General features: G+C 41.0%; 3 protein-coding genes across 14 annotated transcripts in view; 1 reads left to right on the forward strand and 2 right to left on the reverse strand.

The window, feature by feature from the left end:
* RANBP9 (RAN binding protein 9) overlaps positions 1 to 3,934 on the forward strand; it is a 173,388-nt gene extending 169,454 nt beyond the window's left edge. For all 3 annotated transcript variants that reach the window (XM_078368328.1, XM_078368329.1, XM_035294871.3), the window contains one exon: positions 2,939 to 3,934. In XM_078368328.1, coding sequence (XP_078224454.1) covers positions 2,939 to 3,069 — 131 coding nt within the window. In that variant the 3' untranslated portion in view covers positions 3,070 to 3,934. The remainder of the gene's footprint in view (positions 1 to 2,938) is intronic.
* On the reverse strand, positions 3,773 to 9,702 carry NOL7 (nucleolar protein 7). 2 transcript variants are annotated; one of them, XR_004741581.3, is made up of 8 exons: positions 9,419 to 9,702; positions 9,271 to 9,331; positions 8,505 to 8,563; positions 7,130 to 7,268; positions 6,902 to 6,983; positions 5,077 to 5,198; positions 4,925 to 5,002; positions 3,773 to 4,654 (listed from the first exon to the last, which is right to left on the reverse strand). XR_004741581.3 is itself a non-coding variant. In XM_003732589.6 (8 exons), the coding sequence occupies exons 1-8, from the start codon at positions 9,676 to 9,678 to the stop codon at positions 4,581 to 4,583; spliced, it is 768 nt and encodes a 255-aa protein (XP_003732637.3). In that variant the 5' UTR covers positions 9,679 to 9,702; the 3' UTR covers positions 3,773 to 4,580. The 2 variants fall into 2 exon arrangements, 1 of the variants encoding a protein (XP_003732637.3); XM_003732589.6 differs by having other exon boundaries at positions 7,237 to 7,268.
* Positions 9,703 to 11,251: 1,549 nt separating this feature from the next.
* SIRT5 (sirtuin 5) overlaps positions 11,252 to 15,805 on the reverse strand; it is a 101,064-nt gene continuing 96,510 nt past the window's right edge. For all 9 annotated transcript variants that reach the window (XM_078368340.1, XM_035294875.3, XM_078368341.1 and 6 more), the window contains one exon: positions 11,252 to 11,594. In XM_078368340.1, coding sequence (XP_078224466.1) covers positions 11,519 to 11,594 — 76 coding nt within the window. In that variant the 3' untranslated portion in view covers positions 11,252 to 11,518. The remainder of the gene's footprint in view (positions 11,595 to 15,805) is intronic.

The raw sequence follows: 15,805 nt of genomic DNA on the forward strand, positions 1-15,805 counted from the left end.
GGAACAGGGTATATTTGAAGAAAATGAAGAGGTCAAGAAATAGAGGTTTTGACGGAGAGAATGAGAATGGAAATGAGTGAAGAGCTTGAGTATCAGAGAAGCTCAAACTGATCCAGTAGAGGGCAGGATTCCTAGCTGGTGCTCCTGTTACCTTGTTTCCCACCATTTTGCTTGAGATATTTGCAATGGGTAATGGTAGCCTGAGCCACCGGTACCACAGCTCCCACCATGCTTATGATATGGGCACAGGGGGCTTCCAGGTGACTTATGAGTAGCCTGTCAGGACCAAGCCTTGATGTCAAATTCTGTTTGCATTTATATTAACCAGATTCAACTACATGCCCTCACCCAGTAAAAAGGGTGGGTAAGGAAGAGAAAAGCAATTTAAAAGTTGAGGCTTAGCCAGGGGTGAGCATAAATTGAGAAACTCTAATTTGATGTTCCTGTTTGGTTGCAACTCACTGAAGAGTGTGTGATTATAGAATTTATATGCTGAAAAATACATTTTATATGAATTGCATAACTGCACATATTGTGCATTTCTAATATAAATGTGGTGGTAGGGTCGATTGTTTACATAAAACAAGTTTTAATTTTGTAAAGAGTGAGTTTTCATTTGACTTTAAAGTCCCAGCTAAATGGGACTCCAATCCCATTTAAAATTAAAACTTAATTTTTTACAGAGTAAGTTTTCATTTGACTTGAGTCCCAGGTAAATGGGACTCCAGTCTAGTTTAGAAGTCTGTGCTGTCGTGTTTGGCTCTGCTAGGTTCAGGGACTTTTTTTTTGAGACAGAATCTCACTGTGTCTCCCAGGCTGGAGTGCAGTGGCGTGATCTTGGCTAACTGCAACCTCTGCCTTCTGGGTTCAAGCAGTTCTCCTTCCTCAGCCTTCCAAGTAGCTGCAATTACAGGTGCCTGCCAAGCTTTTGTATTTTTAGTAGAGACGGGATTTCACCATCTTGGCCAGGCTTATCTGGAACTTCTGACCTTGTGATCCACCTGCCTCAGCCTCCCAAAGTGCTGAGATTACAGACGTGAGCCACCGCACCCAGCCGGTTCAGGGACTTTTGGTCACATATTTCAGACTATTTTAGGAAGATGAGGGCAGTGCCACAAAAAAGATATGAAAGATTAGTTTTGATAGGGAGACGTAATCAGGGCCCAGACTCTTATGGCAAGAGGTAAAGGAAGCAATGAAAAGCATTCATATTTGAGCCTCAATCTGTTTCTTTGCCCTTAGAAAATTTATTAATTTGTTAAGGACTAATACTAAAGTTTGGGAATAGGAGAAGTGTCCTTAGTGTTGTATTTCTCCAAAATTTAGGATTTGTGTATAAATGCAAATTTTCTTTGGTTAATGTGTTAAATTTTCTTTGGTTCTACAAAATTCATTTTGCTCTACTGGTAAGGTAACTTAGTAATAATGCTGGAATTGTAAGGAAAATTATGGTTTACTGTTGTCATTTTGAAGTTACCATATTATAGGTAATCATTAAGACCCAATAATTAGATGATACTAAACTTGAAAAGAATTTAAGGAAAACCAACCAGTTTTCATATAACAGTTTTTAAATTTCTTGAGTTCTTCAAGGGAATTTAATTGTTGAGCACCTTTATTTATAGACACATGTACTCTTACATATTGTGCTATATTATGTAGATTCAGCTATAAATAGTGCTTAATCATATTAATGTGATTCCTATAAAATTGAGTTACTAAATTGCTATAGATGGGTATGTTTGTTTATAAACACCATGCTATATTATGTAGGTTCATCTATATGTAAGTGCTATAAAAATTTCCTGTGTCCAAAAAAATTACAGATGTATCACCAGATGCTTCCTTTGGCCAAAATAAAATTACAATAATGTTCCCTCTAGATGCTTGCCTTTGAGCAAGTCTTGCTGGGAACTCTCAAGACACCATATTTTGTCACCAATCTACATGCCTTTTTCACATACTTTTATTCTTAATCCTGTTTCGTTTTCTACCTTTAAGTCCTGAATTAGCTTCTTTTTGATTTTGCGCTCTATCCCTTTTGGAAATTTTCTTTTTCCCACCACCACATTGCATCCTCTGAACCAAGAGTGGAGTTAAACTATATGGAGCCTTCCCAGCCGTGTGTCGCTGTTTTTGCCCTTTGTCGTGAACTGTGCTTGTGAAGAACTGATTAATAATTTTATTGATTGGTTTGGACATTGCCTTCTCATAAAGAGAAATTACCAGCTTCTGAGTCTGGCACCTTACCATTAGTTCATTTTTTTTCATCTCTGGTAAGGAACAAATTTTGGTAATTTTTGCATTTGTACTACAAATGTCTGACAAAGAAACTTGTGGTATGCAGGACCCTAAAAACTTACCAGCATTTTTTAAAATTTCTGAACTGTCCATTGTAAATTAGCACCTCCAAAACTGCAGGGTGACTTATGTTCTCTCACCGTCCCCATCACCTACGCCTCATCAATGCAAATCACATTCACCTGTATCTATGCCTTGGAGATGGCTACGTAGCCTGAGCTTGGTCCTATCCAGAACCAAAGAACCTCTCCGTGGAAACTTGTAATGAAAACCTGGTACCTTTTTTAGTTAGTATCAGCTTACTTTGATCCACCAGAAGGGAAATAATTCCTTACTCTCCACTCCAAGTATCTATCAGATAAAAAGTTGTATCTGTCCCATCATAATTAATACAGAAATGTTTTTTATTATCTGATACTTTAAAGTCTAGTTCTGCAAAAGTTTATCTTATAGTTGAGTACACAGTACCCATACTACCTTATCAGAATAGTATGTCCAAGGCATCATCTTCATTTGCTAGTATTTCACAGTGGTATGGGAACTGGTAATTTTTAAAGTCATGCAGCATTTTCCAGATTGATATTTTTATAAATGTCTTGCTAATTGCTGTTTTCATTTTAAAATTATTTTTCCTCAGAAACCCACAATCTGCCAAAGCAACCTCCACTTGCCCTAGCAATGGGACAGGCCACACAATGTCTAGGACTGATGGCTCGATCAGGAATTGGATCCTGTGCATTTGCCACAGTGGAAGACTACCTACATTAGCTATGCATTTCAAGAGCTCACACTTATATTGTGGCATATAGTCAACATGGAAGTAGACCAGCTCTGCTGATTTGAAATTTAGATTTTTTAAATTATGTACTGGGGACAGGTTTTTGTCGCTTTACATTGCTTCCTAGTTTACAGCATGATGCAAATGATTTTCTAACTTAGTGTTAGGAGAAATTATTTTCCATCTTTAACCTCTTAGTTGTCTAAGAGTTAAATATTACTGAATTTCAGACGTTCTAATTGATCATCACAAATCCTTTAAAACAATTACCTAAAAGAAACCAAAAATCCTGCCTTCTTTGTGGGGGAGGGGGGAAAGAGGGGAAGGAAATGGAACAAGTTGTGTTTGTGTTAGCATGTGGGTGATGTAAACTTCAAATTGGGAGATGTTCCAACCCCCGCTCCCATATAAGCATTCAATCAGTGTAATTTGCAAAATGCATAAACATCTGACAGTTTGAATTTATAGTGTTGATGGAAGAAATCATTTTTAATGTGTACTGTAAAACTTGAAATACTCAGGAGCTGAGTGAATATGTTTGTTGCTACTTACAATCCCAACCTGTTAGTCCCAGTAGTTTTGTTTTAACATGGTCTTTTTCAGCTTTGTTTCCTGTTTAACTACAGATGACTTCTGTTGTAGACTCACTCACAAGTTTAACTGTTGTATTATAACAGTATTACATGTCAACGGTGTGGTTATGACCTTTATTTATATAAAAACCAAATATTTAGTCAATTTACTGTGTCTTAATTTAATCTTTGTACACCTTCCATTTTTAAGTGCTTAAATGAGTACTATATTGCAATAAAATGTAGTGATATAATTAACCAGCCATTAAAAATTACTTCTACAGATACAGTGTCAGTTGAGTTTATATATTAGATACCTGTGTACTTTTTATGATTAATATGAAAATTAGAACAATTAAAATTAATGGTTTCTACAATTAATCTGAGTTCTACAACCTAAAACTGCCTTCGGTTTACTGGCATCCCTAGATTAGGGTTAAACCTGATACTGTGGGTGACACAGAAAGGCAACAGGAAATTAACCTCATGATTTTCATATTAATAACATGGCACATGAGACTCACCAGGCAAGCAAATCCCCAGACTGGTTGAAAGTAAAATTTTAAAAGCTGTTAGTCAACTGTATATTGTACACTGAATCTTTAAGAACAAATACCTTAAGGGCTGCAGTTTAGTTAGAGACTTTTCTGGAATGTCCATTTCTCCTTTTTGTCCTTGCCATTCCTGCCACCTCCCAATGCCCCAAGGGGGCAGAGTAGAAGAGGTGCTGTTGCTGGTGTGGGTATGGCTTGAATTCAGTTAAACTTTTTTTCTCTAGGATTGCCAACACAAGGCACAGTTCTCCAGAAGAATGAAGTGTGGTTGAGTATTTCCTCAAATAAGTTTATGATTCTTATAGTGATCCTTTAAAATGATTTATGAATGATTTATTAAATTCTATACATACAGATTCTTCATTTAGCTTTGATTTACTTCTTAGTTTTCATCTTTCTGACCATCCACCGTCTTTTAAACCTCTTGGCATTTTGTTTTTTCTGGATTCCTAGAATAGAAAGTTTTGTGCAGTAAGAATATTAGAGAAACATAATTCAAAATGTTTTTATAATTCTCTATATGAATGTAATTACTAAAACTGGGTGGGCTTATTAGATCATACATTTTTTATATATATATATACATACATACACTGACCTATTTTTCACAAGTAATATATGAGCTGTTGTAAGGGGAAAAAGTATAATTATGAACTATCTGCTTCAAAAGAACATTATTCAACAAGCTATTAGAGACAGGAGAATAAAACTGAACTTACCCCAAGCATTATTCAAAAACTGGACAGCAGCCCTTTTCACTGGTAACCTCTTGTTAGCAAGAGACAGGAATTTATTTACTAGAAAAGAAAGGCATTATCATTTCATTGTTTTATTTGCAGTAAAAAGTGAGAAAAAGTCCATAAAAAATTACCTGTAGTCCTGTTAGTTCCTGGCCCATATAAAGAATTATGGATGAAGGCTTGTGCTGCCTGTTGTCTTGCATCTCTCAGATCTTGGTCTTTTAGCCTCACGGCCAGGTAGCTTTTATTCTGGCTGTTGATCAATATAAAAGGTTAAAATAAATGAAAATTATAGATGCTTATTTTTTTTTTTCCCCTGAAATGGAGTCTTGGGCTGGAGTGTGCAGTGGTGCGATCTCAGCTCACTGCAACTTCTTCCTCCCTGGGTTCAAGCAGTTCTCCTGCCTCAGGCTTCCAAGTAGCTGGGATAACAGGCAACTGCCACCACACCCAGCTACTTTTGTATTTTTAGAGATGAAGTTTCACCATGTTGGCCAACTGGTCTCCAACTCCTGACCTTGTGTCCGCCCACCTTGGCCTCCCAAAGTGCTGGGATTACAGGCATGAGCCACTGCACTCGGCCTACCTGCTTGCTTTACAAATAAAATATTTTTGTCATTTGTCTCATAGTGATAAAACTAACTATGTGTATGCAGATAGGATAAAACTAACTTACAGGACTTTTAAGAAACAGACTAACACTCATATTTTAGTAGAGTACATTCTTGGATCAACTGAACAAACTGCCGTTCAGATGTACTCAACTGAAGAACTTGTCCCTGGACATTTATACGAAAAACTCAAAGCGAAAGTCAAAACATAACATTAGTTAACAGGAAATTTTTCTGATATGCATAATAAGAGAGAACAGAAAGCATGATTTCCAAATCAATTGTGCCACATAAATTTGGCCAAATGAAAGTCCAACATATTGTGGTGAATTCCTCGCATGGTCTTGCACTTTGCATTTGTTTCTATATTTGATCTTGTGGCTAAAACACCGAGCAAGTGATGATTTGGTCCACCAACCTGTATTGAAAGCAACTCAAAACGAATGCCTGTGTACTTCAAGACATTATAAACATCGTCCATAGTATGAACCAGAATTTCAGTAACAGCAATAGCCACTTTCTCTGTGACTTCTGTAAACCGTTAAGAATAGAAGATAAAGCCATATTGTCAAGGAAATGTTGAATTTTGTGAAAAATGACTCCTTTTGAAGAACTGCCAGGACTGGCAATAGTAGTGAACGCCTTTCCATTAGAATGGCTGTCTTCGCAATGGCACCATGCACCATAAAGGTTGGTGACTAGAGGAACATCCAACAGCCAGACAGATTACACTGCCTCAAGAAGTACAGGCTGGCACGTTTGGAGTGCTGACAGTAGGCCCCAGTTTATCTTGAAATAAACATCTATCTATTGGGAGAGGTGAAATGAAAATTTTCTCAATAATAAAACCACTAAAAAAACGTTTTTGAACTTAACTTGCAGCACCTGCAAGGTCAAAGTATTCAACTGATCTTTTTTATAAAAACCAATTTTTTTTTTGAGACACGGTCTCGCTCTGTAGCTCAGGACGGAGTGCAGTAGCACAATCTTGGCTCACTGCAGCCTCTACCTCCTGGGCTCAAGCGATCCTTCCACCTTGGCCTCTGGAGCAGCTGGGAATACAGGTGTATACCAGCATGCCCAGCTTACTTTTTAAATTTTTTATAGAGACAGTTTTACCGTGTCACTCAGACAGGTCTTGAAATCCTGGAATTAAGCAATCCACCTGCCTCAGCCTCCCAAAGTGCTAGGATTTGTAAGTTTGAGCCACCACACCCCAAACTGATTTTTCCAGAGAATCCAATCTGAAATTAATAACTAATTAAAATACCTTCTCATATTAGCCAATACTTTAACTCTCTTAAAGGTCACCTTTACATCCCAAATGAAACAAAAGACTCATTACCTGACAGACTGTACTTTCTGTACTTTAACTTTCTTGGAGTCATTTCCTTTTTCACAGTCTTCATTTTTCTTTTGCAAATTAACTAAAAAAATGAATTACATTTTCTAGTTAGAATTAATGTAAAAATAAATCAGGAAATTTGCTGGCGTTCACTTTAAGCATCCACTACACACCAATGTGGATGCAGTTTTTATTGGTAAGACATACAGGGAACAGGCTCCAGCTAACCTTGGCCAGGCCCCTGCTGTCTGAGGGCCATCCATATTTGACTGGAAACATCTGCAAATGCACTTGACACTTACATGAGAAGTTACTTAAATCAGCAATAGTCATACCTTCTTTCACCTTTCCTGGCGATTTCTTTATGCTAAGGGGAAAAAACAAAACCAATGACTGGAATGGCAGATGGCAAAGGTTCCTCAAAACATGTTATACTATTTCATCTGGCTTTACAAGACACCCCCTTTCATTACCAACATCTCCATTTCTAGTCAGGAGCTCTCATCAGTTCGGACAGCAGCAGTCACTCCTCGGTACAACTGCCACCAATGCTCAGTCAACAAACCAGTATCACTAGGATTGGCAGATCTTCATAATTCAGATCTGAAAGCTTATTAGCAAGCTTTAGAAGCAGCAAAATGCTATGGGCAATGGAATTAACGTGAAACACTTAAGTTATACCGTATTTGAAATATGATGTGAACGGTACCAGGCCTGCCTCATTTCATTTGGGGAAATCACCAAGGATTAATTGAATACTTTAGGTACAGGAGACAGGGAACAGCCTTAAGGGGTCCAATGGAGAGAGAAATGTAAACAGACAGAATACAGCACAGAATAATAAAATACAGAAGTGCTTGCACAGAAGAAAGGCCACATGAAGGCGGAAGTGATGGGAGGTGGAGGGGGTAGCAAATGAGAAGGCAGAGGTGATACTTGAGCTTGGTTTTAAAAGATGAAAGGGAATTTGCCACCAAATAGATTTGCTTTTATGTTTATTCAAGTACTGAGTAACTTTTTGGTAAAGTTTTTTTTACTGAAAATTTGAGAGCCACTGGCCTAAGTGGCTAAATTTCTAAATTTAAAACATTAAGGGGAAAGAAAGAGGATAGAAAAAAATATACAAATATTTAGAAGGCTAAATTTAGTAGGGTTTGACTGATTTCCAAGGACGACTATAGCTTTTGGCTTTAAACCATAAAACACCAAAACTGCTCAATGAAGTGAGGAACAAGGAGGAAGGGCAGGTTGGTGGCAGGTAAGGCAAGTATGGGACAAAATTGAATTTTCAGAAAAGTAATACATTTCAAAACACTTTTATTCACCACCATCTACTCTGCCCTAGTATAATGACAGGCAGTCAACAAAATGTACTGAATGAACACATGGGATCAGGAATTCAATAGCTAGCTATGCGAATGAACAAAAATAAATGGCAAAATAAGAAGTGAAATGTTACCTCCGTCTTTCCCCCCAAATTCAAATACCAAGGTAGCTGTTAAATCTATAATTCCTTCAGTTATTGGATTCAAATAAATGTACCAGTATATAATTCCAAGATGAGTGTATATAAGCAAGTAATATAAGAAGATTAGTTACTTACTTAGTCTGGGAAGCTGTGGTTAACTTCTCTAAAATAGTGTCTGGAAGGAGTTTTCTTTTCTTAGGAATGTAAACGTTTAAAATTAATAAAAAGTCATGTACATGATACGTCCAGAGTTGCTTCTGAAGTTACCACTTTTAAGAATAACCCTACATCTAGGCAAAGAAATGAATTAGGCTGGATACTGCCCCCACTACCTCCAAGCTATGGGACTGGGTCCACAAAACTCAGGACCTATTCCATATTCTCTCAAAGACTTGATGAAAAGTTGAAAGAGTGCTCACAGTATTCTAACCCTCAAGTCACTGTTGTAAATTGAAAGCAGTTAAGTAATATCCACTTGGAGCCAGTGCTGTGTGGCGAGTACGCATCAGACAGCAAAGCAGCCATACACTATGTCTGTCCAGTCCTTACAGTTTACAAATCGCCTCATTTAATTTTCACAGCAACCTCCGATTTTCAGTTGGTAGACAGTAAAGAAGACGGGCTTTTTTTTTTTTTTAAGATTGAGATAGGGTCTGTCTCTGTTGCCCAGGCTGGAGCGCAGCGGTGCAATCTCGGGTCACGGCAGCCTTTACATTCCGGGCTCCGCCCACCTCCTCCCCCTAAAGTACTGCCAGGCCCAGGCCGAGCATCTTTCCACCACTGTCAAAGGAAACCTTGATGACTTTTTCCCCACTCCAATATCCTACCAGCTCAAATTACAACCAACATGGGAATCCTCCCCAAGCCGGGCTGTTAAGACGCCTCCTCCCTATCCTCTAACCTTTTGTTCGATGAACAGCTCCTCTCGTCGCTTCCTCTTCTCCTTCAGGAGCGTTTTATCCCTGGGAAGAAGGGTGACAAGTCAGCAAAGGTAAGGACATGAGGGACGAGAAGGGGCTGTTCTCCCTGCCCCGCCGCGGGCCCCGAACCTGCGCACGGTCTCCCGCACTCGTCGCTCCTCTTCTCTCGCTTCCGCCTGGGCGCTGGCGAAAGTCAGCTCCTCCGGGGCCTCGTCTGATTCCTCGTCTCCTTCCTCGTCTTCCTCTAGCGGCTCGGCGGCCGCACCGCTGCTGGGCTGCCCGAGCAACAGCCCGTGCTCCGCCTCCTCCTCCGAGGCCGGCTGGCCCTCGTCCACCATAGCCTCTGCGGACACCGGGGCGCGAGACGCGCGCGGTCGGAGCTGCACCATGGCCTACACTGCGCGGAATCGTCTGACCTCTGACCCGGAAGCAGCTACAAGCTGAGCGCAAGCAGACTTTCATCGCCCCCTGCAGGTTCGGAGGCTCTCAGGGCGGGGCGCATGCGCGGAGCGAGGGCGTGGCCTATGGCCAGTGGGCGTATTTCTTTACACGTGGCCTGCGGAGGCCACCCGGGAGTCGGGTGGGTCCCACTGAAAATGTTCTGCCGGCGAGAGCGGCTAGCGGTGGGGTTGGTTTCAAGGCAAGGAAGAGCCGTCGCGCTGTCCTCGTCGTCTGGGATGGCGAGACAGGGCTGGTGCGACTCACGCAGGCCGGTGCTCGGAAAACGGGTAACCGCGGGCCTGGGACGCTTCTCGCCGCCGTTTTTTGGCCATGGGTTCCGCCGAGTGGATCCAGCTTGTCGGTGTTTGTAGATTTGGCGGCGTTCGCTCCGCACTTCGGAGGAGGTGGAGTTACATGGGAAGAAACACACTTTAGCAGATGGCCGCCCCGGCCAGCCAGCCCTGCTGTCATCGTCGATGACGCAGGCCACAGACCTGCCCGGCGCCCTCAGCCTGCCCAGCGCCGCAGCCGCGGCGACGCGTGTTAGGAAGTCAGCCTTGTGGAAGCGGCGCCCTTCCTGGTGCCGGGCTGGCCCGTAGCAAATGCTGAGCAAATCTGAAAGAATGGCTTCGCCGTTCCCTAGAGAATGCACCCAGAGTTTTGTGGTACATACACAAATGTACACTTTTTTTCCAAGTATATTTTATTTCTTGACAAACATGACGCTTCGTGATCGCCGTGTTTCTCTCCTCCTACCCATTATACAATACTAAATGATTCATCATTCTTTGAACAAATCAAGCTGTTTCACACCTGCCATGCATTTGTACCGACTGTGCTCTTCCCTCCACTGCCACAGTCCTCCAGGTAGAAGTCCTTTTTTTTTTTTTTTGAGCCGGAGTCTCGCTGTGTCACCCAGGTTGGAGTGCAGTGGTGCAATCTCGGCTCACTGCAACCTCCACCTCCCAGGTTCAAGCGATTCTCCTGCCTCAGCCTCCTGAGTAGCTTGGATTACAGGCGCCCGCCACCACGCCCGGCTAAGTTTTGTATTTTTAATAGAGATGGGGTTTCACCATGTTGGACAGGCTGGTCTCAAACTCCTGACCTCAAGTGATCCACCTGCCTCAGCCTCCCAAAGTGCTGGGATTACAGGTGTGAGTGACCGTGCCCGGCCCAAAGTCCTTTTTATACTTCAAAAATTCCCATGCAGGCGAACTTCAGGCACCTTACCCCCAACCCCATCCCAGTGTGCCCATCTCTACTGTTCTCTTCCTTCTTTGCATTTCCTCAAAGCATTTCCTGTTGTGAGCTGCCCCTTGTTCACTGAGGTAATGTAGCCAAACAAGGTTAAAGACCCGCCAGTAAAGCCGTATCCTGGGGTAACATCTTTATAAAATAAATTACCTACTATAGAGAATGATTTTATTTTCTACTGAAACTCATGCAAAAATCACAATTAAAAGGTTTTTACCCCTCGACTTCTACCTTGCCCAAATAACAAAAATAAAACCAGGATAACTATTTTTAAAGACAATCTAATTTACTAAATTTTTCCCTCAATCATCGACATACATCAAAGATATCTTACTTTTCAGTTCAAATAATATGCATTAACTTTACAGTCCTGTAACTTATCCAAACCCCATCACTTATCAACAGGTTGGATTCCAGCTAGGGAATAAGAGGATATTTTTAGATTGTTCAATATTCAGCTCACCACCCATAAGACCATTTCTTCTCTGCGTGTGGCCTAGTTCTTAGATATAATTTCCTTCTTCCCCAGGATACTTAAGAAATAGTTTCATTTTCATGAGGGGCAAGGGCTTCAGGAAGAGTCGTTCCACAGGGTCCCTGGAAATGAAACCTGAGAGAGAAGCAGCAAATACAGCAGTTATGAACTACACGTTAGCAAAATCAATGCCTTACTTCAGCAAGCACTGATTCCTTAAGTGATATCCAAAGTAAAACCCAAATTCTCATAAGTACGGTAGTTTGAATTTTTATGCCCACTTCTTTCATCTAGTTTCTGACAACTCTAGTTATAACACTTCACTATGGACTGGCCTCTGTTACTAGGGGAATTTTGAGAAGCAATTGTCTAGAATGTATGTGCCATAAAGAAGAATTTTATTTCAAGGCTTAAGAGACATGATTGCAAAGTATATTTTGTTTTTTCAAACCCTGAGAACCTGTGCAAGTGAAGTGTATTTGGGGACTATATTGTCAAACTCATTGAAATTTTAAGTTTAGAATATACATATATATATATATGTGTTACAGATGTATTTTATATAAATATATGTGTTTTATGTGTATATATAACACATAATGTGTTTGGCATGTATATATATATATATACACACACACACTACATTTTTTTCTATGTGTATATACACACACACACAGAAAAAATGTTTTTTGTGTGTACATGTATTTTGTGTTACATATATATAAAACATTACGGCAGCATTCGCAGGTAGTACTGAGGACAAGAGAAAAATACTTGTGCACATCAGACCACCAGGATTTCAGCTGAGTCAACAAGCCTCTCAAACCATCCATTTGATTTTCTGACGAGTCTCTGAGCTGTAGTTAGAAAGTAGAAAAAAGAAAAAGAAGAAAAACAAAGGAGAAAAAAGAAAAATCATGGACTTTTGTTTCCTCCAAGGAAAACCACTTTGGAAAGGGGGAAAAAAACTATGAAGAAGAAGCAAAAGCAGGACTTTCTAGTGCATTATTAATAAGAAAACCAGTTGAGCACAATTAAAAATGGAAAAAGCGTTTCCTCAGTGCAATTCATTTATATTATTTATTCTTGACAGAATACAAATCATGACTGCCTTAGCCCTCAAATGCTCTGTTCTGTCAACAGAGTGCCACTTAATGGACAGCCCAGACTACGTGGTATCTCCAGTCCCTCTACCCCCCCACACCCACGGCCACATGCTAAGCACTGACTTCCAGAAAGCTCCTGGCCAGTATGTGGTTAGCCAGGAATTACCACCAGGCCTGGGGAGTGTTTAGGGAATTCCCAGATCCTCAGTTGCCACCTCTTCTCTTACTTAAGAAAGGGATTTCAAGTGCCCCTTTCCACATTCACCCTTCTTCCACCTTAAGAAAAGCAAGCTGGACCCCTCACCCATCTCCAATTTTACAACGATACCGCATCCCCAAATGTGAAAACATATGGGGTGCCAAATAGAGGGACATCTGGAATCCTGGCGTAGTTCTGACACATTCATATGCAAGTAGGGTGCTTTCAATAAAGTTGAAAGAGGGTCCAAAAGTATTTTCAGTGAACAGGTCACTAAATATGATACAAAATTACTCTGGGTATTTTGGCATATAACTTGGAAGGTGGTCCAAAATGGCAAGGCTATACCTACATTTCTTTCATGGCTGGGCACAGTGGCTAATGCCTATAATCCCAGCACTTTGGGAGGCTGAGGTGGGAAGATGGCTTGAGGCTAGGAGTTTGAGACCAGCTGGGCAACACAGCAAGATCCTATCTCTACAAAAAGTAACAGTAAAAACAGCCATGCATGGTGGCACGAGCCTGTAGTCTCAGCAACTCAGCGAGAGAGGATCACTTAAGCCAGGAGTTCGAAGCTGCGGTGAGCTATGATTACACCACTGTACTCCAGCCTGGGTGACAGAGGGAGCCCCCATCTCTTAAAAAAAAAAATAACTCCTTCATGCCCAGAGCTTAGGTGGCCCAGGTCTCTCAGTACTTAACATCTATAAAAAGCAAACACTGGTGGGGCACGGTGGCTCACTCCTGTAAGCCCAGCAGTTTGGAAAGGCCAAGGCAGGTGGATCATGAGGTCAAGAGTTCAAGACCATCCTGACCAACATGGTGAAACCATCTCTACTAAAAATACAAAAATTACCTAGATATTGTGGTACACGCCTGTAGTCCCAGCTATTCAGGAGGCTGAATCAGGAGAATTGCTGGAACTCAGGAGGTAGAGGTTGCAGTGAGCCGAATCGTGCCACTGCACTCCAGCCTGGCAACAGAGCAAGACTCCGTCTCCAAAAAATAAAAGCAAACACTGAACATTCCAAGTGACATTGAAAAAGTAAAACTTAGCTTTGCTGGTCAAAATCTGCCTAGCGATTCTTTGGATTGGAATAAAAGACACGGGTAAAGCCAGCTGTAAAGTTAACAGGAAACAATGTTTTTTCCCCCTAGGATAAGCTACAGTGTCTTAATTCCATTCTTTGAGTGATTACTGCCTTTTGACTCACTGAAGAATTTTGTTCCTTAATATTATAAACTATCGGAAACTTTGCTATTAGAAATTATAACAGTAAAGAATGAAACATTCCTCTAGCCTTGAGCATCTATAAGTCACTTTGATACCGAGAAGCAGCCTAGATTTCCAACCCAGGTGCAGGGCTTCGGATAATGGGTTTCTGGACACAACATTCCACATCTGCCTAAACTATGTATCGCAGTTTCTGGGGGAAATGGGAACCTGGCCTACTCTGCCAGCCAGACATGATGCTGACCCCTTTACACTGTACAGGCCTGCTAGTTGCTTGAGTTTCTCAAAAACGACTTCATTTAAATTTCACTTAAACTCTACCCTCCCCCAACTGCTGTAATACCACTACCTTTTCCTCTGTTAGGAAACACACCTCTCAATTCTACTGAGGTGCATTAAAGTCAATAAACCTGATCTTGACAGAATACTGGTTTGTTTATGGTGACTGTGGGACGACTGGGCTAGAGCAAGAGGAACTGTCTCCTTCCAATAGTATGTAACACTCAGCCATAGAGACATGGACCAATTCAAAGTTTATGTCCCATTCAGCTATTAAGAATGTAATGCCTTGCCGGGTATGGTGGCTCATGGCTGTAATCCCAGCACTTTGGGAGGCTGAGGTGGGCAAATCCCTTGAGGTCAGGAGTTTGAGATCAGCCTGGCCAACATGGTAAAACCCCATCTCTACTAAAAATACAAAAAATTAGCTAGGTGTGATGGCACGTGCCTGTGATCTCAGCTACTAGGGAGGCTGAGGCAGAAGAATTGCTTGAACTCAGGGAGCGGAGGTTGCAGTAAGCTGAGACCACACCATTCCACTCCACTCTGGGCGACAAGAGCAAAACTCCATCTCAAAAAATAAATAAATAAATAAAAGAACGTATTTCCAATAAAATTTTACCTGTTTGGAATTGTTAATCTAAACATATATATATATATATAGTTTTTACAATTATGCACTGCAGATTACCATAGTGATGATTCTGTCTAGAAAACATTTAATAAAACATTTTTTAACATTTAAAGGAAACTGAAAAAAATTAAATAATTCATGCAATATTCTGTTGCAGAAGTGTGATAGGGTAGTCAGTAAAAGATTTTCTTTTTTTTGAAGACAGAGTCTTGCTCTGTTGTCGAAGCTGGAGTACAGTGGCACAATCTCTGTTCACTGAAACCCCCGCCTCCCAGGCTCAACAGATTCTCCCACCTTAGCTTCCCACGTCGCTGGGATTACAGGTGTGGACCATCACACCTGGCTAATTTTTGTATTTTTAGTAAAGATGGGGTTTTGCCATATTGGCCAGGCTGGTCCCAAATTCCTGGCCTCAAGTGATCCTCCACCCCAGGCTCCCAAACTGCTGGGATTACAGGCGTGAGGCATTGCACCTGGCCAGTAAAAGATTTTCATGCATAAAAATATATTACATTAGTATAAATTCTGTAGTAGTGATAGAATGGAACTACAGGTTCCAAGAGAAAAGAAAAAGTGTTAAGTTTTCAGTTGTTCAGGAAGGGCTTGTATGTTTATTTTATGAATGGATGGTGGTATGTTCCAGACAGTTATAACATTCAGATTGGACTGGACACATTTAAAACCGTGGCATGGTAGTTTTTACTTTAAAATGTCAGCATTTTGGCTGGGCACGATGGCTCATGCCTGTAATCCCAGCACTTTGGGAGGCCAAGTCAAGCAGATCACCTGAGGTCAGGAGTTTGAGACCAGCCAGGCTGACATGGAGAAACCCTGTCTCTGCTAAAAAGACATAAAATATTAGCCAGATGTGGTGGTGCACGCCTGTAGTCCTAG

Source organism: Callithrix jacchus, chromosome 4, assembly GCF_049354715.1.
Source record: "Callithrix jacchus isolate 240 chromosome 4, calJac240_pri, whole genome shotgun sequence".
Taxonomy (NCBI): domain Eukaryota; kingdom Metazoa; phylum Chordata; class Mammalia; order Primates; family Cebidae; genus Callithrix; species Callithrix jacchus.

Bases quoted from the DNA above. Each gene is read 5' to 3' on its own strand.
- NOL7 (XM_003732589.6), bottom strand. From the start codon at position 9,678: ATGGTGCAGCTCCGACCGCGCGCGTCTCGCGCCCCGGTGTCCGCAGAG. The intron at 9,332-9,418 runs GTTCGGGGCCCG...CCTTCTTCCCAG, and splicing joins GTGCGGGAGACCGTGCGCAG to GGATAAAACGCTCCTGAAGG. The intron at 6,984-7,236 runs GTATGACTATTG...TCATTTTTTTAG, and splicing joins GCCAGGAAAGGTGAAAGAAG to TTAATTTGCAAAAGAAAAAT.